At 39.1% G+C, this 23,114-nt stretch overlaps 2 protein-coding genes across 2 annotated transcripts; one reads left to right on the plus strand and one right to left on the minus strand.

Moving 5' to 3' along the window:
* Positions 1-5,874: 5,874 nt before the first annotated feature.
* LOC110678801 lies at positions 5,875-7,911 on the plus strand. Its single transcript, XM_021852194.1, has 2 exons — positions 5,875-7,230; positions 7,298-7,911. The coding sequence occupies exons 1-2, from the start codon at positions 5,876-5,878 to the stop codon at positions 7,725-7,727; spliced, it is 1,785 nt and encodes a 594-aa protein (XP_021707886.1). The 5' UTR covers position 5,875; the 3' UTR covers positions 7,728-7,911.
* Positions 7,912-17,070: 9,159 nt separating this feature from the next.
* On the minus strand, positions 17,071-18,919 carry LOC110678134. Its single transcript, XM_021850742.1, has 2 exons — positions 17,565-18,919; positions 17,071-17,500 (listed from the first exon to the last, which is right to left on the minus strand). The coding sequence occupies exons 1-2, from the start codon at positions 18,917-18,919 to the stop codon at positions 17,071-17,073; spliced, it is 1,785 nt and encodes a 594-aa protein (XP_021706434.1).
* Between the last annotated feature and the right edge of the window lie 4,195 nt (positions 18,920-23,114).

Genomic DNA, 23,114 nt, shown 5'->3' on the forward strand with positions numbered 1-23,114 from the left:
ATAACGATTTGCAATTTGGTCAATCATTCGTCATATTTATCTATGAAAATGTGAAATTTCACTTCAGGATGTTTGATCATTTTGAAATTATATTAATAACCTCCTCTGAAATATACAGTAGCATTGGAAAGAACAGTAGTGATTCAGTAGTAGATCCAGTCATCGCTTTGTAGTTCTTATGGTTTGAGAGAAATATTATCCATTGCTTGGCAATGTAATAAATTAAGTCGGAAATATTACTCCGATAACTCTTTTACGCACATGTGGTGGCCCTAAAAAGAGCCAAAGGCTTTGTTAGCACGAATGCTGTTATAGATAAATGGCACTACAGGATATTATCAGTTGATTGCCATGGTTAAACGAAAAATCCTCAATGCAATGCAATGAACAAGTTCTGTGCTTATACGACGAACCAGCTGAATGTTTCGTCGTGTGGATGGCACACATCAGCAACAGGTATTGGACCACACGGCTGAAGTCAAAATCTTAAAATGTGGCTCAAGTTTGAAATCTTGAGCAATTTCACTAGCCGGACGCTTGATTTGCCTAATAATAGTGGTAATGGTGCCTAACAGGCTTGATTCTTGACTGCACCACAGATGATGAGTTTGATTTTGACGGCGCACTGGTTGCGTCCTTCTCGCCCGATGAGATTTGCGGTGCTGATGACGATGTGCGCTTGAACAAGCGGCTTTGGTCGATTTTCTTCAGCCATCTCGAACAAATTAGGGAATATTACACAATCAACTCTTTAAAACACATTTGTTGGCTCTGAAAAGGGCCGATTGAATTGTTGAATTTGCGTAACACGGACACATTTTGACTGGTTGCAATCCTCCTCGCCCGATGAGATTTGCGGTGCGGATGACGATGTGCGCTTCAACAAGCGGCTTTGGTCGATGTTCTTCAGCCATCTCGTAGCTTGCCTCTGGTAGCGAGGAGCTGAGCCGGTTTGGAGGAGCTCTTACCAGCTCGAAAGCGAAAACAGAATGAAACCGAATTCAACGAAGGAGGGATGCTTTATACCCTTAGAATAGCAGGTGATGCTCCTCCTTTCAAATTCTTCGTTTTCTTATCTGGGAAATAGGCTGTATGAAACTGATGTCTGGGTAAGGGATGTACAAGATTAGCATTATGCTGTTATTGCATCCCGACGGCACTGCAGCAGCGTCCTCGGAAACATCCTCAAATTGCCGTATTGACAATTATTCGCAATAAATCAATTATTGTATGCTGCTATGAGATGAATTAAGAAATTATAGCAAGTATGTGGTAAACACATTAGGGAATATTACACAATTAACTCTTTAAAACACATTTGTTGGCTCCGGAAAAGGCCGATTGAATTGTTGAATTTGCGTAACACGGACACATTTTGACGGCGCACTGGTTGCGTCCACCTCGCCCGATGAGATTTGCGGTGCGGATGACGATCATCTCGAACAAATTAGGGAATATTACACAATCAACTCTTTGAAACACATTTGTTGGCTCTGAAAAGGGCCGATTGAACTGTTGAATTTGCGTAACACGGACACATTTTGACGGCGCACTTGTTGCAATCCTCCTCGCCCGATGAGATTTGCGGTGCGGATGACGATGTGCGCTTCAACAAGCGGCTTTGGTCGATTTTCTTCAGCCATCTCGTACAAACAGCTTGCCTCTGGTAGCGAGGAGCTGAGCAGGTTTGCAGGAGCTCTTTCCAGCTCGAAAGCGAAAACAGAATGAAACTGAATTCATCGAAGAAGGGATGCTTTATACCCTTAGAATAGCAGGTGATGCTCCTCCTTTCAAATTCTTCGTTTTCTTATCTGGGAAATAGGCTACATCAAACTGATGTCTGGGTAAGGGAATTACAAGATTAGCATTATGCTGTTATTGCATCCCGACGGCACTGCAGCAGCGTCCTCGGAAACATCCTCAAATTGCCGTATTGTCAATTATTCGTAATAAATCAATTATTGTATGCTGCTATGAGATGAATTAAGAAATTATAGCAAGTATGTGATAAACACATTAGGGAATATTACACAATTAACTCTTTAAAACACATTTGTTGGCTTCGGAAAGAGCCGATTGAATTGTTGAATTTGCGTAACACGGACACATTTTGGCGGCTTTGGTCGATTTTCTTCAGCCATCTCGAACAAATTAAAGAATATTACACAATCAACTCTTTAAAACACATTTGTTGGCTCTGAAAAGTGCCGATTGAATTGTTGAATTTGCGTAACACGGACACATTTTGACGGCGCAATGGTTGCAATCCTCCTCGCCCGGTGAGATTTTCGGTGCTGATGACGATGTGCGCTTCCACAAGCGGCTTTGGTCGATTTTCTACAGCCATCTCGAACAAATTAAGTAATATTACAAATCAACTCTTTAAAACACATTTGTTGGCTCTGGAAAGGGCCGATTGAATTGTTGAATTTGCGTAACACGGACACATTTCGGCGGCTTTAGTCGATTTTCTTCAGCCATCTCGAACAAATTAAGGAATATTACACAATCAACTCTTTAAAACACATTTGTTGGCTCTGAAAAGGGCCGATTGAGTTGTTGAATTTGCGTAACACGGACACACTTTGACGGCGCAATGGTTGCAATCCTCCTCGCCCGGTGAGATTTTCGGTGCTGATGACGATGTGCGCTTCAACAAGCGGCTTCGGTCGATTTTCTTCAGCCATCTCGTACAAACAGCTTGCCTCTGGTAGCGAGGAGCTGAGCAGGTTTGCAGGAGCTCTTACCAGCTCGAAAGCGAAAACAGAATGAAACCGAATTCAACGAAGAAGGGATGCTTTATACCCTTAGAATAGCAGGTGATGCTCCTCCTTTCAAATTCTTCGTTTTCTTATCTGGGAAATAGGCTATATGAAACTGATGTCTGGGTAAGGGAATTACAAGATTAGCATTATGCTGTTATTGCATCCCGACGGCACTGCAGCAGCGTCTTCGGAAACATCCTCAAATTGCCGTATTGTCAATTATTCGTAATAAATCAATTATTGTATGCTGCTATGAGATGAATTAAGAAATTATAGCAAGTATGTGGTAAACACATTAGGGAATATTACACAATTAACTCTTTAAAACACATTTGTTGGCTCCGGAAAGAGCCGATTGAATTGTTGAATTTGCGTAACACGGACACATTTTGGCGGCTTTGGTCGATTTTCTTCAGCCATCTCGAACAAATTAAAGAATATTACACAATCAACTCTTTAAAACACATTTGTTGGCTCCGGAAAGGGCCGATTGAATTGTTGAATTTGCGTAACATGGACACATTTTGACGGCGCACTTGTTGCGTCCTCCTCGCCCGATGAGATTTGCGGTGCGGATGACGATCATCTCGAACAAATTAGGGAATATTACACAATCAACTCTTTGAAACACATTTGTTGGCTCTGAAAAGGGCCGATTGAACTGTTGAATTTGCGTAACACGGACACATTTTGACGGCGCACTTGTTGCAATCCGCCTCGCCCGATGAGATTTGCGTTGCGGATGACGATGTGCGCTTCAACAAGCGGCTTTGGTCGATTTTCTTCAGCCATCTCGTACAAACTTGCCGCCGCTTGCTGATCGGACACACTTTGACGGCGCACTGGTTGCAATCCTCCTCGCCCGATGAGATTTGCGGTGCGGATGACGATGTGCGCTTCAACAAGCGGCTTTGGTCGATGTTCTTCAGCCATCTCGTAGCTTGCCTCTGGTAGCGAGGAGCTGAGCCGGTTTGGAGGAGCTCTTGCCAGCTCGGAAGTCGAAACGGAATGAAACCGAATCCAACGAAGGGAGCATGCTATATACCCTTAGATTAGCAGATTATGCTCCTCCCCTTCGTGCTCTTCTCTTTCTAATCGACCAATCTGGGAAATGCATATGTGCCAATAATGAGTTGGACTTAGAATTACTTGATAATTGCGAAAAATGATAATGCGTGAGAAATTGGTCGAACATGAATGAAAGGGTTGACAATTACTAAATATTCAATAGATCGCTATTGATAATCAATAGTTTTCTTTAATATGAAGGTAAATTTCTGATCCATGGTGCCAAAATTATGAAAATTGTTCAATGGGAATTTCTTTTCAAAAGCATTCTAAACATGTCGCAATTTTGTTACATGTGATCATTTTCGTAATCGAAGTGTTCTCATAAAATATGGCAAATCAAAGACCCTGTCGGAAATTCCACTCTAGTTTACAATCGTTATGAAATTTTGAGCACTCACCCCGACGGCACTGCAGCAGCGTCCACGAATAGTCTCAAATTGACGTGCCATCAATTATTCATAACAAATTAAATTTTGTACGAAACTGCGAGATTGATTGAGGAATATAAGATGTAATAAGGTTGGAAATATTATTCCTTCAACTCTTTACCACAAATTTGATGGTCCTGACAAGGTCCGATGGCAGATGAATAGCACTGCGGGAAGTTATCACTTGATCGCCATGGTCAAACGGGAAATCCTCAACGCAAACAGCAACGGGTAGTGGATCCACGGGCACGTGTCGAAATCTGGAAACTCGAGCGCTTCCGACGCTCGATTAGCAGCAGCTCCTCGGATCAGCAATTCTGGGGGCTTCTGGTATCTGGTTCCTATCGGGCTTGCTTCTTGACCGCCGATGCTGAATTTATCACGGGTCGAAATCTGGGAGCGCGGATAAATTTGCGGCGGCGACGACGATGGCATGGACGCTTCTCCGAGCAGCAGTAGTTTGCCGCTCGGAGAAGCGCCCAAGCCGTCGTCAACGCCGCCGCAAATCAATCTTGCGTCTTCCTCTTCCGACGACACAAATTGGACTGTGACGCGGGTGCAAAAGCAAAGCGAGAATGACTCGCCCGATCGTGTTCACAGTCCGACCGCAAAAAGAAGACTGAGGGAAGAAGCAGGGACCCATTTGCTTTTATAGTGGGAAGCGACACCGTCGAAAAGTGCTCGAACGTGATTGGTTGGATAAGAAAGGGGTCAACATTTATCAAATTTTCAATAGTTAAACAACAAAATTCACTTATCGGATATATTACTAACGATGCGTAGATACATTTCTGATCGAATGATACTAAAATCGTAATAATTGGTTCATAAACAACTGAGTTATTAACGTTCAAAATCTCCCCTAATTTCGTTACATGTCTCATTTTCCGTACTTTTAAAGTGCACCCCAATATAGAAAACAAAGACGTAGTCCTACGTCAAAAGAGCATAAAATAATGTTTTTCACATCTAAAATCGCTGTTCTCCTTAACGTGGGCAAACTAACCCCAGTCCCCCTACCACAGTTATGAATCAACGATAAGACGATTCCGAAAGAAACGCCGAAACGTATACTTTCACTAACACACCATTCGTTTGCTTCACAGATAAATTGCTTTTATAGTGTTCTGATCCATAATATGAGTCGATTTGATCCACAATAAGGACCCTCCTGTTCCACTGATCCACATCTGTGGGATGGACAACGTTTGAAATTTCTTTCGAAATCGCACTTTTTCGTAAATAATCGAGATTTTTTATGTGGATTCTCGAAAATAATTATATTTGGCATTGCCAGCCGGGTAAATTTGTTTTGTATAAGGCCGCCATGATTTGTAATCATATTTTATTCTAAAACATGACGCTTAGCTGATCCATAACTGTGGGGTGACTGTAGTAAAAAATTGTCACTATGCTCTCAATGGCGACTGAACAAATACAGAATGATTTGTTGAGATATATACACCAGAAGTGTGGTGTACATGTTCTTAGTTATAAATCCCTTTTAACTGCCACAATTAAAAAATAATTGATTTCCTCATTATTGAGTTCATTCTGCTTATCCAAGAAGCGCAAAATGACGATGCGTTCGCAGTTACCTTTGCGTTTACGATGAAAGTTTGGAGTGGAGATTTTGTGTTCGTAATTGTTATTACTTTGAGCTTTGGACTGCTTTTCAATTCGGAAGACGATAAAATTTCGAATATCATGAGTGATTCGCTAATACAACTTCTGTCAGGAACTGATTATACAACGGTGCATTTGTATATGCATTCATCGATTGGCTTTTGTAATGGCTTTGCAAAAACCTTTTTATCCATGTATAATGGTTCAGTGAAGATTAACACTACAAGCTTCACTAAAGGTGATTCTGTTATCATGATCCTGGATTGGAATATGATCAAATCCACGACATATGATCACTTAAAAGGAATAAGGATGCTCATATTGATTGCATGTATGACAAATAAAACACAGATTCGACCATTGATTCCAGATAGTTTAACGGAATCAATGATTACTAGAATTGCATTTGTTACAATCGTTCAATCAGATATTCCAAACGTTGCTGATATAAATATAACATTTTTGGAAAGGATTAGAACAAGAAATTGTGAAATATTCAACATTTTCACCGTACCATTGAATCAGACTTTGAGTCACCGATCAGCCATCATAAATTCCTCAGTTGGACAACTATCTAAGAATTTCAAAGGATGCTCGATGGATATTGGAATAGTCCTACTAGCGCCATTCACTGTCCTGCCTCAAAAATATGGTTCTGCAGAGTACTCTGGTCTGGAAGTTGAATTATTGAAAGTTATAGCCAATTATTTCAATTTCAAAATACGTTTCACTCCACCACCGAATGGAATGCAGTGGGGTGAACTGCGAGAAAACGGGAGTACTGGTTTAATGGGAATGATACAGGTTGGTAGTGTAGATTTTGCTGTCGGTTCAATTGGAAGATCCCTTGTTAGAAATACGCTACTACAAGCTGGGATAGGAAATTTTTACGATCATGTTATTTTCGCTGTTCCACCTGGGATACCATATACTCCTATGGAAAAGTTGACTATGCCTGCAACTTTGAATGCTTGGGTTTTTGTAATGGTCTCGTTCATATTTTGTTCATTACTTTTTTCAATTGATATAAAAGACCAGTTCCTTCGAATCCAGTTTGATAAGCGTGACACATTATTCATTTATACGTGGTCGATACTGATGGGTAGCGTTATGCATAAACCTCCTGTATCATTTTTCAAAAGATATGTATTGATTGGATGGCTGACAGTTACGCTAGTTCTTCGAAATGCCTATCAAGCATTATTGTTCAACAACTTAAGACGAGGAGTTGAATTTGAACCCATATTAAATCTAGCAGATATTGATAGAGCGGAGCTCTATTATTACATGTACAACATCACGCAAAGATTTTTTGTTCGAAATCCCCACATTCTCGAACGGTAAGAGTATACATAAGCTACTTGATTTAAGAAAACAATGTGATGCCGTTTCGACGATTTTTTGCAGGTCAGTCATAATGAAGGACAATATATCGCTCCAAGGAGTTCTGGGAAATATTGCGGATAACAAATTGAAGGCCGCTTTTCCGTTACCGAAATCAAATGTGGCGTTCTTCAACAAGCAACGGGTGTTCAGATCGAAGGTTCACGTTACTCAATACATCATTGAAACCTACGAGGTAGCAATACACTATTCCAAAGGATCTCCACTGGCTGAGCTGTTCGATGCAGTGATTTCAAGAGTACGAGCAGGTGGTTTTCATGAATATTGGATGCAACGGTATCAAGGTCCGAAACTAGACCCATCAATAGAGCCTAAGCAATTGAGTGTACAGAGTCTCATGGGAGTTTTTATGATTCATGCGATATTATGTGTATGTTGTTGCATTAGTTTTGTCACTGAAATGATTGTTGGAAAAGTACAAACTATGTATTAGTTTATTCAAAGAAATTTGAGTGTCATGAATATAAACAAATTCACATAATGTAAAAATATTTTGAATCATATTAGTATAAGTATTAGTTAATTTTTCTATTAATATCACCAATAAATTTTTCATAGATCACACAAAATGTTTCTTAGATTACATCAAATAAATACGTTTTTGCAGGCACTGAAAAATAAATCATGCAATTTTGTAAAATATTAAAGAATAATTTATGACAGAACGATACTGTGAGATTCATTTATCAGGAAAAGAATAAAAAATCTACTAAAATATTCTAATGCGGACTTCACCGTTAGAAATATGTGTCCAAAGAGAAAATATTGGAAAGTATTTCGAAACATTTTTTGTTTTGTTTTTTTTTTTGCTTCCTCAGGGGGCCCTCTAATCGGGGGGCCCGGGGCATTTGCCCCCTCGGCACCCCCCCAAATTCGGGCCTGGCTAGAGGTACCGACCAACGCTCTAGCAGCTCACACGCTCTCCTTCCTTCTCACACTCCTACACGCTAAGCCTGCTCAACACAGCGCATGTGTTGAAACTACACAGAATGAGGCAACCAATGCAGGACTCTCTGGCTGAGTGAAAATTCTGTGTAAGTCGCACTCATGCTGTGTGTAGCCGATGTGTTGGCCATTGGCTGTGCGCGGATCGATGGAAATGGAACTGTCAGTCATTACCCGCACGGCAGCAAACAGTTGGCCGTTGGTAAGATGGGGAGTTTTCTGGGATTTTTTTCAGCGAAAAGGCTGAAGATGGTCGCAAATGCGGAAGTTTTTTTTCCCCATTTGCTTCCGCTTCGGCTATTCGAATTAAAAAATCTCTGAAAACTTTAAAATTTGAATGTACTTTCAATGTTTTCAAAAGCAAAAACAAAAATAGAAGCGTATTCCGCATTTCAAACGTTCCTCCTCTGTGCGCATTTCACTTATTCGGTTTGTTTACCACCGTTTGCACAAAACTGTGTACAGCCCTCTTTGCACAGAATCTGTGCTGCATGAAGAAAGGCCGATTTTGTGTACTCGGCACTCATTTTTGAGCGCATGAAGTTTAGCGTGTATGCTTGCATGTCATACATTTACTTGGTGCTTTTTCTAACCACCCGAAGCCGAACGCCCTGATGATATCATGTAGCTCTTCACTTAGCGTGTCGATGTGTTTTTTTTACTTAATCATTTATTTACTAGGCTCATGCGCCGTAATGCCTAATAGCCGACTTCTTTTGATTGTTTTAACAATTTCATGATGTCTTCTTAATATACTATGTTAGCTTTGGGGAACCGTAAAACTCGCGTTTTGGTCGAGGTTGGGGGTAACAATAATTTCAAGGAAGGGATAGGACAGTGGGATCGTTCCGTTGACATTCAGCAGCTTGAAGATGTGACGTGTTTACTTTGCTGCTGGTCGAACGTGGAGTGGACAATGACAACCTGTAACGATACAATAAGACGAATTTCGAGGGGACACAAGGTGGACAAGTAGACCGACGAGATAGAGGAATCAAACACAGATGTTAGCTTGTTTCAAAAATTCGTACAAAAGCTTCATGTACACAAGGTCAAGTTTACCCAACACATTTCTAATGCCTTCCTTTTCTGGTTTCCCTTGGGCCCTGAGGGATGTATAAAAATTAGATCTGGCAATACCGTATTCGAGGCACTCCCAAACTACGTGGTTGATAACCTGCTCCGCAGCTGCAGTGATTGCTATTTGTGAGCCCTATTCGATAGAAGTGAGAGCCTAGAGAGTAGTGGTTGGACATAAGTCGACACATTACCTTAATAAAGTCTCGACTTAAGTTCAACCCCTTGAACCACGGCTTCTTCGATACCTGCGGGAGAATGGAATGTAACCACCTGCCCAATTCTCCGGCATCCCATTTTTGTTGCCAGCTTACCAATGCATGTTGACGAGCAATTGAGAAAAATTCATTGAAGGCAATTTGTCGGTCAAAAATATCACCTTCCATAGCGCCCACCTTGGCGAGCGAGTCCGCTTTCTCGTTGCCCGGGATCGAGCAATGTGAAGGGACCCAAACCAAGGTGATAGTATATGAATCATTCGATAGAGCACTCAATTTAGATCGTATGGAGCTAAGGCTATCCGTAAAAATGAAATATTGATCAGAGGGAAGAGAGGCAATAATGTATAGCCGTTAATTCCGCGACATATACGGAGCAAGGATTCTGAAGTTTATATGCGGCGCTATGAAACTCGTTGTACATACCAAATCCAGTGGAATCATTCGTTTTTGACCCGTAATGCCGATGTGTTGGTCTCTACCCGAACACAATCCAATCTCGAAATCCTATTCGGACTGTCAATGCAGAGAAAGACGACCATAATCGTTTCACGCGGGAACTTCTTCATCGTCTTATTATAGTTTTTCTTTTTTTTATGGCAGAGATAGTCAGACACGCTAAACTATTCCCACTGATGTTCTATATGTTTTTTCTCATATGCATCATGAAACCCGAATGTACTACAATGTTCCCCTCCTGTACTCTCTTTGATATTATTTACGTGAGACAAAAACTTATTGTTCGTTGTTCCCATTTTTTCTATTTTGAAATTGAAACTAACGATTGATTAATGTATTGAAAAAAATATTCTTCGTATGATCTTATTGCACGAAAGTTATAGTCTCTCTTTGTTAATATAAGGGATGAATGATTATATCGTAGTTCTTTTGTTTTAATTCGAAATTTCTTAATAAAAATTAACTAAATCCGTTTCAAAGTAATATCTTCACGGTTCCAAACTATCTCCAAATCAAAGTCAAACTCAAGTCCAAAATCAATCAAATTCAATTCCAAACCCAATCTAAATATAATCCAATTAAAAACAAATGTACCAAAATGATTTCCAAATTCATTCCAGTTCAAATGCAATCCAAATCCAAGTCCAAATCCAGTCCATATCCATTGCAAATCCAATGCAATTGCATTATGCAATCCAAATCCAATCCAATCTAATACAATCCAAATCCACTACAAATCTAATCAAAATCCATTCAAAACCCAATCCAATTCGAATACTATATCCAATCAAACCCAATCAAACCCCAAAACACAATCTAAATCAAAAGCAATTCCCATCTTAGTCTAATTTAAATTCCATTCCGAAAAAAAAAAATAAAAATTCAATACAAATCCATATCTAATCCAATCCTTAACAAAACCAACATCTAATTGAAATTCAATTCAAATCTAATTAGAATTCAATGCAAATCCATATCCAATCTAATCCTTATGAAAATCAAAATCAATCCAAATCTCATTTGAATTCCATCTAAATCTAGTTTAAATTCAATTCACATCTAATACAAATCTAATTAAAATTCCATTCAAATCAAATTAAAATCCATATCCAATCCAATCAAACCCAGATCGCATCTAAAGCTAATTTTAATTCAATTGAAATCCAAAAAAATCCTTATTTAAATTAAATTAATGGATTCAACCGAAATCTAATTAAAATTCAAACCAAAATTTATAATTATTTCAAATTGTATCAGAATCCAATCCAAATTCATTCTAAATCTTATAAAAATATTATCCACATACAATCTCAACGAATTGCAACCAAAATCCGGTTCAAATTCTACGCATATACAATGTCTATCAAAATCAAATCCCATTCAAAGCTTATTTAAATTCGAATCAAATCCAAATATAAATTCCAAATTAAACAAAATTACATTCATATCTTATTCAAAGTCTATCAAAATCCAATTCAAATTGAATTCGATTCCAATACAAATCCAATTAAAATTCATGCCAAAACAAATCCAAAACTAATTGAACTTCAATTAAAATGCGATCCAAACTAATTTAATTTCAATCCAAATCCAATCAAAGTCCAATTTAAATCCAGTTCTAATTTATTCCAAAATCAATACCATTTCAAATTTATTTAAATTCAACTTGAATTCGAATATTAATAAAATTATTTTTATCACATACAATCAAAGTTAATTGCATTTGTTGATATTGAAATCCAAATACACTCCAATTAAATCCAAAACCAAATCAAGTTCAAATTCAATCCATATCTCAAATCTCATCCTAATCAAAACCAAATCCTATCTAAATCGAATTTATATTCAATTCAAGTCCAAATAAAATTCAATCCAAATCAAACTTAACTCCATGTCCTTTTCAACCCAATCGTATTTCAATTCAAATCCAATTCAAAATATATCCAAATTTTATCTAAATACAGTCAAAATCCAATTCTTATTAGATCCAAAATTAATTAAATAAATCCAAATTTATTCCGAGTCATATCGAAATCCAATCCAACCCTAATTCATTCCTAATCCAATCCAAATCTAATTAAAATTTTGCCCACATACGATCCACGTTAATAGGGTCCTAAAGCCCTGTCCAAATTTTAGTGCCAAACGCTTAAGTTTAGGCCAATAACACATGTTTACTCAATTTTCTAATGTTTTCCGTTGGTTTGAGTCCAAAAAACATTTTATTAGATTTTGTCACACTCCTTGGCTTAAACTCAAATTTTGGGTGTATTTTGTTTTCCGTGTCCCTTCCGAAATGTCAGATAGGAACAACCCCAGTGGTAAAACTAAAACCCCTGTGGTGTTTTTGTCGACTAAGCGAACGTCAAACATGATCTTAAGTGTCAAGGTTCATTTATGAACCCAATTTTTAAATTAAAGTTTAAACAAGATATAGCCGTTATTTGAGCGGGAAATATTGCTAAAGTAGTTGCAGTAAAATGCTCTTTCGTGTTATTGAATAAAAACAAAATTTCATTAAAAATTTTAGGACCCAATTGAATCTGATATTGAAATCTAAATACAATGCATTCCTACTTCGTTAAATTCATATCTCATCAAAGTCCAGTACAAATCAATCGAAAACCAAACCCAGTTCACAGCTAATCAAAATCAAATTATATCCAAATCTTATTTATATTTAATTTGAATCCATATTCAATCCAAACCAATCTCCATGAAAACCAAAATGATTTCCAAATTCATTCCAGTTCAAATCCACTCCATATCCATTCCAAATCCATTCCATATCCAATCCAATCAAAGTCCAATTAAAATCCAGTTCTAATTTATTCCAAATTCAATACCATTTCAAATTTAATTCAAAACATATCAGAATTCGATTTAAATTCCACCCAATCCAATCTAATCCAATCCAAATCCACTACAAATCTCATCAAAATCAATTCAAAACCCAATCCAATTCAAATCCTGTATCCAATCAAACCCCAAATCTAAATCAATCTAAAATCAAATCCAATCCAAAAACAAATCCAATCTATATTAGATCTAAACACAATCTAAATCAAAACCAATTCCCATCTTAATCTTATTATAATTTCATTCAGATAAAATAAAAATTCAATACAAATCCATATCCAATCCAATCCTTGAAAAAAAAAACATCTATCTGAATCTAATTGTAATTAAATTCCAATCTTATTAGAATTTAATGCAAATCCATATCCAACCTAATCCTTATCAAAATCAAAATCCATCTAAATCTCATTTGAATTCCATCTAAATCTAGTTTAAATTCAATTCACATCTAATACAAATCCAATTAAAATTCCATTCAACTTAAATTAAAATCCATATCCAATCCAATCAAACCCAGATCTAATCTAAAACTAATTTTAATTCAATTGAAATAAAAAAAAATCCTTATTTAAATTTAATCAATAGATTCAATCGAAATCCAATTAAAAACCAATCCAAATTTATAATTATTTCAAATTGCATCAGAATGCAATCCAAATTCATTCTAAATCTTATCGAAATTTTATCCACATACAATCTTAACGAATTGCAACCCAAATCCGGTTCAAATTCCACGCATATACAATGCCTATCAAAATCAAATCCCATACAAAGCTTATTTAAATTCGATTCATATCCAAATACGAATAACAAATAAAACCAAATTACATTCATATCTTATTCAAAGAAGTCGGTTCCAATACAAATCCAATTAAAAATCATGCCCAAAACAAATCCAAAACTAATTGAGCTTCAATTAAAATCCGATCCAAGCTAATTTAAGTTCAATCCAAATCCAATCAAAGTCCAATCAAAATCCAGTTCTAATTTATTCCAAAATCAATACCATTTCAAATTTGTTCCAAAACATCTCAGAATTCAATTTAAATTCAACTCACTTCGAATATTAATAAAATCATTTTTATCCCATACAATCAAAGTTAATTGCATTTGTTGATATTGAAATCCAAATACACTCCAATTAAATCGAAAACCAAATCACTTGGTGCTTTTTCTAACCACCCGAAGCCGAACGCCCTGATGATTTCATGTAGCTCTTCACTTAGCGTGCCGATGTGTTGGTCTCTACCCGAACACAATCCAATCCCGAAATCCTATTCGGGACTACGAAGCTGCTGATGTTTTCTTCGGTTTTCTGTGAGAAAAACAAGGAGAGATATATTTTTTGCTTTTTTTTCACGCACACGGTGACAGTTCCTTACGAGGTTTTCCATAAGTGCGAGTGCTTTGTAAATCTCTTTTTGTTTCGTAGTCGCGAATTCGGACTGTCAATGCAGAGAAAGACGACCATAATCGTTTCACGCGGGAACTTCTTCATCGTCTTATTATAGTTTTTCTATTTTTTATGGCAGAGATAGTCAGACACGCTAAACTATTCCCACTGATGTTCTTTATGATTTTTCTCATATGCATCATGAAACCCGAATCTACTACAGCTTCGTGCTATTTTGACGGACAATACGACGAATGAATACCGTTTTGTCTCAAATTCAGACAGACTCATATTCCGAACACTCGGTTTTTGTATGGCGATTTGGTTGAAATGTTTCGTTGAAATATGTCACCAAATAATAAGGAAATGGCAGTCCATTGCAATTCAATTTTAACGTTTCCAATATAATTTTTACCGCGGGAGTAGTGAAGACTCTCTAGTTTGAGACCAGTAGAACACGCTGAGATAAATTTATTTGCAAAATTATTAATTTGAATACGATTTATTAGTGCTGTTCGGAATTTGAATCAAGGTGTTCGGAATATGAGACAGAATAAGCACAGTGTTCGGCATTTGAATCAAAATGTTGTTACCTACTTTTACGTTAATACAATACTAAAACTAACTAAACCAACATTATTATTTGTACACCTACCAGCTAACAGTTAGCCTTTGCGAAGAAATTGAAATTTACACAAATATCATCCAATTTATGTCAATCAGAGTCATTTGAAGTCACTGTTGGCCTTAAGTGTTCGGAATATGAGTCAAAACGGTACAAAAGAGCGGATGAAATAAGAAACATAAATTTCGTTCGTCATACTATCAGTGAGTATATTTACATAAGCAAGATAGAACTATTTTTACTATATTTAAAATAATATAATTTTAGATAATATCACCCTTACCTCAGAAAAGATATTTACGGGCAAGGTTTCCGCAGCTAAGGGAAGGATTTACGCAAAGCATCGTAGGGAAACTAAAAAGCAATCAAAAGGTCGCGAAGGTACAATACAAATTGTGAACAAGCGATCAGAAGTTGAGCCAGAATGCAGTAAGTTAAAGCAGCTACGTAATACAGGACAAGACGAGCCAACGGAAATGCAATACGCAACGAACCAGCTGCGTTCTGATACAAGTGCTCCTAAACCAATGGTTTCTCAGGATCAGGGCCGTATTTAAGGGGGGTCCAAGGGGGCCATGGCCCCCGGGCCCCCACAGTTTAGGGGCCCCCACAAAATTCGACTTAAATAATCATTATTGAACATTTAAGAATTATTTTAAAACTCGATGGAATGGTGCCAAACTTTTTAATCACGTCGAAGGGTTTGAAAGTTTAAGGTTTCTATTTTTAAATCGTTTGGCTTGAGATCTAAATTACTTTTAGGCTTGTCTGTAGATTGTCCTTTTGTTACGATCTAAGAATTTTTGTTTGTTTCTACGAGTTTTGTTTGATACTCTTACACATAGATCTAAAAATAAATTAAATCAAAACTTTATGTAGGCTTACTGCGTTGAACATATTACTTGAATTTCAAAGAACAAATACGTCGAAAGATAAGAATATCCAACAATAATTTGATATATTTCAAATAAGCTATATCAAATTACAATTGAGGGGCCCAAAGTAAGCGAAAATAACATTTTGCTTGATTTTGAGTTTGATGTGTTGAAATATTGTACTGTTTTCAAACTTTCTAACAGTCTTTTTAAGTGGTAATTCCATCTTAAAAATGTAAAAATGCGTAAAAGAATGGTTTGTATTTTCACCTTTCATTCAATTTTCACAACGTACAACATTGCTAAAAAATATTCAAAGCCGTTTTTCTCAGAAGCAGGATGAGGGTTTTTAAGCAGTTCAAATCAAACTTCTGGTAATTTAAACCTTATCCAGAACAGTAAGCATGAAACTTATAAGGGAAATTGCCTATGAGAACATACTATAGCATCAACATTGTATTCTGGGAAAAAAGCCCCCACAAAACTCTGTACCCAGGGCCCCCACATTTGTAAATCCGGCCCTGCTCAGGATCGAACCGAGGAAACCAGAATCGAAAAATTGAAAATCACTGAAGATTTTGAATCAGAACACAGTTTTGAGTCTTCCAGCGAATCCGATATTGAATCGCCATCGTATTCTCTGCTGCGATCGAATCAGTAATCGAGTCGAAGAGCTTTAACAGAAGTAGCCTTCGAATCATTTAATTTTTAAGTTTAACATAGTTGGCATACGTTAGCTCAAGAATTTCCCATGTTTTGTTTTTTTCTTTTTCCTTATGCTGACCAAATATATTACGTTGTGATTCTATGAAAACATTAAACTATAATCAAATGATTAGATAATCGTTAATCTGATAAATCAATTGAGTTTTACTAAATGCATATCGAAAAGTAAGCTAATTAAACCAATTAGGTACACCAATAACTATCGCATGGCATACAATTGTTCATCATATAAAATGTGCACGTATATCGTCTTCACTTTTGTACGTGTAAGACCTGTTCACGGCATCATATACGTTGAAATTTGCACATGTAAGCATTGTATACTGCAAAAGGGTATCCGTTATGCGTACATTTTGGTTCTTTGGGAAGGTAGCTGTACAAAATCTGGTGGAAGGAGTCAAGCGGGGCCTTCAATTCAGTTTTGGAAAATCGGAAGCTAACTAAATATTTTTCCTGAATTTTAACTATTTGAACTTAAGTGACGTATTTTCATCCGTATAATTTATACCCAAGGCAGCCAAGGAATTTTCCGTTACAAACTCAGCTTATAAAATAAATTCAAAATACTATTATTTGAAATATCTATAGATTGTGTTTGACTAGATTAGTCTTTTATTTTTACCAGCTATCATTTCAGTTATAAAACTAATACAACTACATGCGCACAATATTGCGTAAATCGTAAAAACTCCCATAAGACTGTGAACGCTCAATTGCTTAGGCTCTTTTGACGGTTCTTGTTTCGGACCTTGATATTGCCGTATCCAATATTCATGAAGACCGCCTGCTCGTACTCGTGAAATCACTGCACCAAATAGTTCAGCCAGTGGAGATCCTTTGGGATAGTGTATTGCTACCTCGTAGGTTTCAATGACGTATTGAGTGACGTGAACCTTCGATCTGAACACCCGTTGTTTGTTGAAGAACGCCACATTTGATTTCGGTAACGGAAAAGCGGCCTTCAATTTGTTGTCCGCGATATTTTCCAGAACTCCTGGGAGCGATATATTGTCCTTTACTATAACAGATCTGCAAAAACACGTTGATATGGTTTCAGATTGTATTCTAAAATATAGCTTGTGTATACTTTTACCGTTTGAGAATGTGTGGATTTCGAATAAAAAATCTCTGTGAGATATTGTACATGTAATAATAGAGTCCTGCTTTGTCAATCTCTGCCGGGGTTAGAAAGGGTTCAAATTCAATTCCACGCCTTAAGTTGTTGAACAAAATTGCTTGATAGGCATTTCGTAGAATTAGCGTGCCTGTCAGCCATCCAATCAATAAATATCTTTTGAAAAATGATACTGGAGTTTTGTGCATTACTCCACCCATCAGTATCGACCACGCATACGTGAATAATGTTTCACGCTTATCGAATTGGATTCGAAGGAATTGTTCGTTTATATCGATCGAAAACAGCAACGAAAAAATGATGAATGAGACCATTACAAAAACCCAAGTATTTGTAGTTGCAGGCATGGTCAACTTTTCCATAGGTGTGTATGGTATCCCAGGTGGAACAGCGAAGATACCTTGATCGTAAAAATTTCCGACCCCAGCTTGTAACATCGTATTTCTAGCGAGAGATCTTCCAATTGAACCGACAGCAAAATCTACATTTTCATTCTGTATCATTCCCATTAAACCAGTACTCCCGTTTTCTCGCAGTTCACCCCACTGCATTCCATTCGGTGGTGGAGTGAAACGTATTTTGAAATTGAAATAATTGGCTATAACTTTCAATAAATCAACTTCCAGACCAGAGTATTTTGCAGAACCATGTTTTCGAGAGAGGACAGTGAATGGCGCTAGTAGGACTATTCCAACATCCATGGAGCATCCTTGAAAATTCTTGGATAAGTGTCCAACTGAGGAGTTTATGATGGTTGATCCGTAACTCAAGGTCTGATTCAATGGTATAATGTTAGTGTTTAATATTTCACAATTTCTCGTTTTGATTCTTTCCAAAAATGTTATATTTATATCAGCAATATTTGGAATATCTGATTGAACCATTGTAATAAATGCAATTTTAGTAATGATCGATTTCGTTAAACTATCTGGAATCAATAGTCGAATATGTGGTGTATCTGTCATACATGCAATCAATACAAGCATCCTTATTCCTTTTAGGTGATCATATGTCATAGATTGGGTCCTATGCCAATCAAGGATCATAATGACAGTGTCACTTTTATTGAAACTCTTGGAGTTGATTTTCACTGAACCATTATACATGCTAAGAAAAGTTGATGCAAAGCTTTCACAAAGGCCATTCGGTGAACGCATATTCAAATTAACTGTTGTACAATTAATTTCTGACAAAATTTGTAAAAGCATTTCACTCATGAAATTTGAAGTTTTATCGTCCACTGAATCGAAAAGCTGTCCAAAGCTCAAACTACCAACAAATACAATCAGAATAACGACACTCCATAGTTTCATCGTGAAAACACAATTAATCACAAACCCGTCGTCATTTCAAGTTCCTCACTAAAGCAAACAGCAAGCTCAATAATGAGGAGATCAATTACTTTTAATTGGTGCAGTTATAATTGATTTATAACTACCTATAAACGTCATATATCTGAGGAGCAGTAGTGGTGTAACTTTACAAGTTGATGTGATTTTTTTAATCACTATTGAATGCCAAGTGACATCCTTCTCCAATTTTAAATTAGTATGAATAAGACTAGTTGTATGGCATGAGGCATGAGGAATTCTCCGTAGGCCTTATTCAGGCCGACATGGAACTTCATGGTTTCACCGGGTGCTCTACTTTTTAGCAAGCTTTTAGGAAACAGTTGTTGTCAGTTGTTCCGAATTTAGAGAACTGAGGCAGGAGATTTTCAACTCCATTAGGGGAATCAAGGATTCTTTCCAAATCGCAAAGAAAGTATACTGTCGCGTTTTACCGGAAACTCTTACAGATCGCGAACTTCTTCTTAAATATCTTGAAGAGAAGAAGCACAAATTGTTTACTTATGACGACAAAACTGAGCATTTGTTCAAGGTCACCTTGAATGGTCTCTCAAGTGTCTATAAGTCACCTGAAGGGATCAAAAATGAAATATATGATTTACTTGGATCTATCCCAGTCCAAGTAATCAATATGAAAAAAAAAAACCCAATCTGGCAATCATCGGAAAGGGCTTTCTCGTGAATCTGAGACTAACTGAGACTTACGCTGATGCAGCTCTATAGGCTTACGGCAGAACCAATACTCCCGGATATCTAGCTCAGTAGCATGAGACCCCTGAACTGTGTCGCAGGGCCGGCATGCTACTGGGTAATTCGGAGGGGCTACGCGGATCTAAGTGTGCGGGAACTATGGTCTTTCTTTGGCTATTGAGAAGTGTGTGTTTTGGAGGAAAAAGATCTAATTTATTGAAAAACTACTGTGGAGTGTCTATTGTGTGTTTATTGGGCTATTTTGGTTTTAGGGCGGTTTAGGATCGATGGGTACATACCGATGCGATGGCGAGCGCTCGCTGATGACTGCTGATGGCAATGGCGGTTGATGGCATCGGTTCTTGAGGATCGGATCTGGTGACGGTGGACAAGTGGAATGGCGTATCCACTGTGAATCGGCCACTTACGTGACCTAGCCTTGGCTAACGGCGTCTTCCTTCTTTGTCGGAATCGACGGACCACGGACTAGACCGTATTGGCCACGCCGAGAAAGGTCCTCCTTTACTTTTAGGGCTCAACGGCCCGAGGATCTCTCATACGGTCGGTAAGAACGAGACCTGAGAGTAGTCTTTTGCGGTTAGGCGTAGTTCGGATACCCGATCTAGGCCGAATCGTGTGAAAGCATACAGGAATTAGGACACTGTTATTATCGTGGCTGAATAATGTGAACTGAATGAACAGGTTCAATGTCCTCTCCAATGGTTCACCGAACTTAACAAATTTTGCCGCTTTAAACTCACTTACTTGTGTCTCACACGGCGCGGTAAATGGCTGGGCATGGCGTACCATTGGTACCTCGCGTACCTGCAGGAATAAAATAGACCCCTTTGTGCGGTCCTTAGCCTCTTGCCCAGCAACTCCTATCCCTATCTCCTCGTGGTACTGGCCGGGGTACGAGTAACCTTGGGGAAGATCGGGTAACCATCCCCCGGTGGGAGCTTTGGTCGTATGCTGACAGGGAAGGGGGGGTTTGCTTTTGCTTTTGCTTTTGCTTTTGCAAACCTGGAGCGTCTGTACTCCATGTTAGGAGCGGCTCACAACAGCGTTCGTTCCCCATGTCAGGGGCGGCTGATCATCGTCCGAGTGCCAGAGAAGGACTCTAAGCTAAACTGCGCACTATGGCCCTCCGAACATTTAGGGGGAATGGTCCTCCGGAAATCTAGGGGGTTGGTGTCAGGCCCTGCAAGCCAACCGTAAAAACACATCAGCACAGGAACGCCAACGAGAGAATACGGACCGGAACAATCGGCAAAGACCACAGCGACGAAAAAGGACTAGCGAATGGAAACTCGGTACGTGGAACTGCAAATCTCTCAACTTCATTGGAAGTACTCGCATACTCTCCGATGCATTGAAGACCCGCGGTTTCGACATCGTAGCGCTGCAGGAGGTGTGCTGGACAGGAGTATTGGCGCGAACGTTTAGAGGTAATCATACCATCTACCAGAGCTGCGGCAACACACGCGAGCTGGGAACAACTTTCATAGTGATGGGTGATATGCAAAGGCGCGTGATCGGGTGGTGGCCGATCAATGAACGAATGTGCAAGTGCAAAAAAATAAAATAAAATATAAACAATAAAAAAGTTAATTTTTTCGATTTGAACGCTCAGGTTGGCCAGGAGGAGGAGTTCAGACTGACGATTGGAAAGTTCAGCGCCCACCGGCTGACGAACGAGAACGGCCTACGACTGATAGATTTTGCCGCCTCCAAGAATATGGCCATTCGTAGCACCTATTTCCAGCACAGCCTCTCGTATCGATACACCTGGAGATCACCTCAGCAGACAGAATCGCAAATCGACCACGTTTTGATCGATGGACGGCACTTCTCCGATATAACCGACGTCAGAACCTATCGTGGCGCAAACATTGACTCCGACCACTACCTGGTGATGGTGAAACTGCGCCCAAAACCATCCGTCATCAATGATGTACGGTACCGACGCCCGACCCGGTACAATCTCGAGCGGCTGAAACAACCGGATGTCGCCAATGCGTACGCGCAGCATCTTGTGGCAGCGTTGCCGGATGAGGGCGAGCTCGATAGGGCCCCTCTTGAGGACTGCTGGAGGACAGTCAAACCAACCATTAACGACGCTGCCGAAATCATTGTTGGATATGTGGAACGGAGCTCAAGAAACGATTGGTTCGACAAGGAGTTCTAGGAGGTTTTAGAGGAGAAGAATGCAGCGTGGGCTGCAATGCTGCAGCATGGTACGTGGCAAAACGTGGAACGATACAGAAATAGCAAACCCACCTATTCCGGGACAAAAAGCGCCGCCTGGAAGAGGTGGAATGCCAAGAGATGGAGTTGCTGTACCGTTCTCAAGAAACGCAGAAGTTCTATCAGAAGCTCAACACATCCCACAAAGGCTTCGTGCCGCGAGCTGAGATGTGCTGGGATAAGGATGGGAGCATCTTGACGGACGGACGCGAGGTGATCGAAAGGTGGAAGCAGCACTACGATGAACACCTGAATGGTGCAGAGAACACAGGCACAGAAGGTCAGGACAACGAAGGCGATGGCTACGTCAGCACAGTGGACAGCGGAAACCAACCAGTTCCCACGATCAGGGAAATTAAGGATGTCATTCAACAGCTCAAGAACAACAAGACCGCTGGCGAGGATGGTATCGGAGCCGAACTCATCAAGATGGGCTCGGACAGGTTGGCCGTTTGTCTGCATCGGCTGATAGTCAGAATCTGGGAAACGGAACAACTACCGGAGGAGTGGAAGCAAGGCGTTATATGCCCTATCTACAAAAAGGGCGACAAACTGGAGCGTGAAAATTATCGTGATCGTGCAATCACCATCCTAAACGCCGCCTACAAAGTGCTATCCCAGATTATCTTCCGTCGTCTATCACCTATAGCAAACGAGTTCGTGGGAAGTTATCAATCAGGTTTCATCGACGGCCGCTCGACAACGGACCAGATCTTTTCCGTGCGACAAATCCTCGAGAAATGCCGTGAGTTCCAGGGCCCTACGCACCATTTGTTCATCGATTTCAAGGCGGCATACGATAGTATCGACCGCGTAGAGCTATGGAAAATCATGGACAAGAACAGCTTTCCCAAGAAGCTCACAAGATTGATCAGAGCAACGATGGACGGTGTTCAAAACTGCGTGAAGATCTCGGGCGAACACTCCAGTTCGTTCGAGTCTCGGTGGGGACTACGACAGGGCGATGGACTTTCGTGCCTGTTGTTCAATATTGCGCTTGAAGGTGTTATGCGGAGAGCTGGACTTAACAGTCGAAGCACGATTTTCACGAGATCCGGACAATTTGTCTGCTTCGCGGACGACATGGATATTATTGGGAGAAAATTTGAAACGGTGGCAGATTTGTTCACCCGCCTAAAACGAGAAGCAACAAGTGTCGGGCTAATGGTGCCCGACTTGCCCATCGATTCGACGTAGAAGATGTCGAAAAAATGTTCTGCTT

This window comes from Aedes aegypti, chromosome 3 (genome assembly GCF_002204515.2).
Source record: "Aedes aegypti strain LVP_AGWG chromosome 3, AaegL5.0 Primary Assembly, whole genome shotgun sequence".
NCBI classification, from domain to species: domain Eukaryota; kingdom Metazoa; phylum Arthropoda; class Insecta; order Diptera; family Culicidae; genus Aedes; species Aedes aegypti.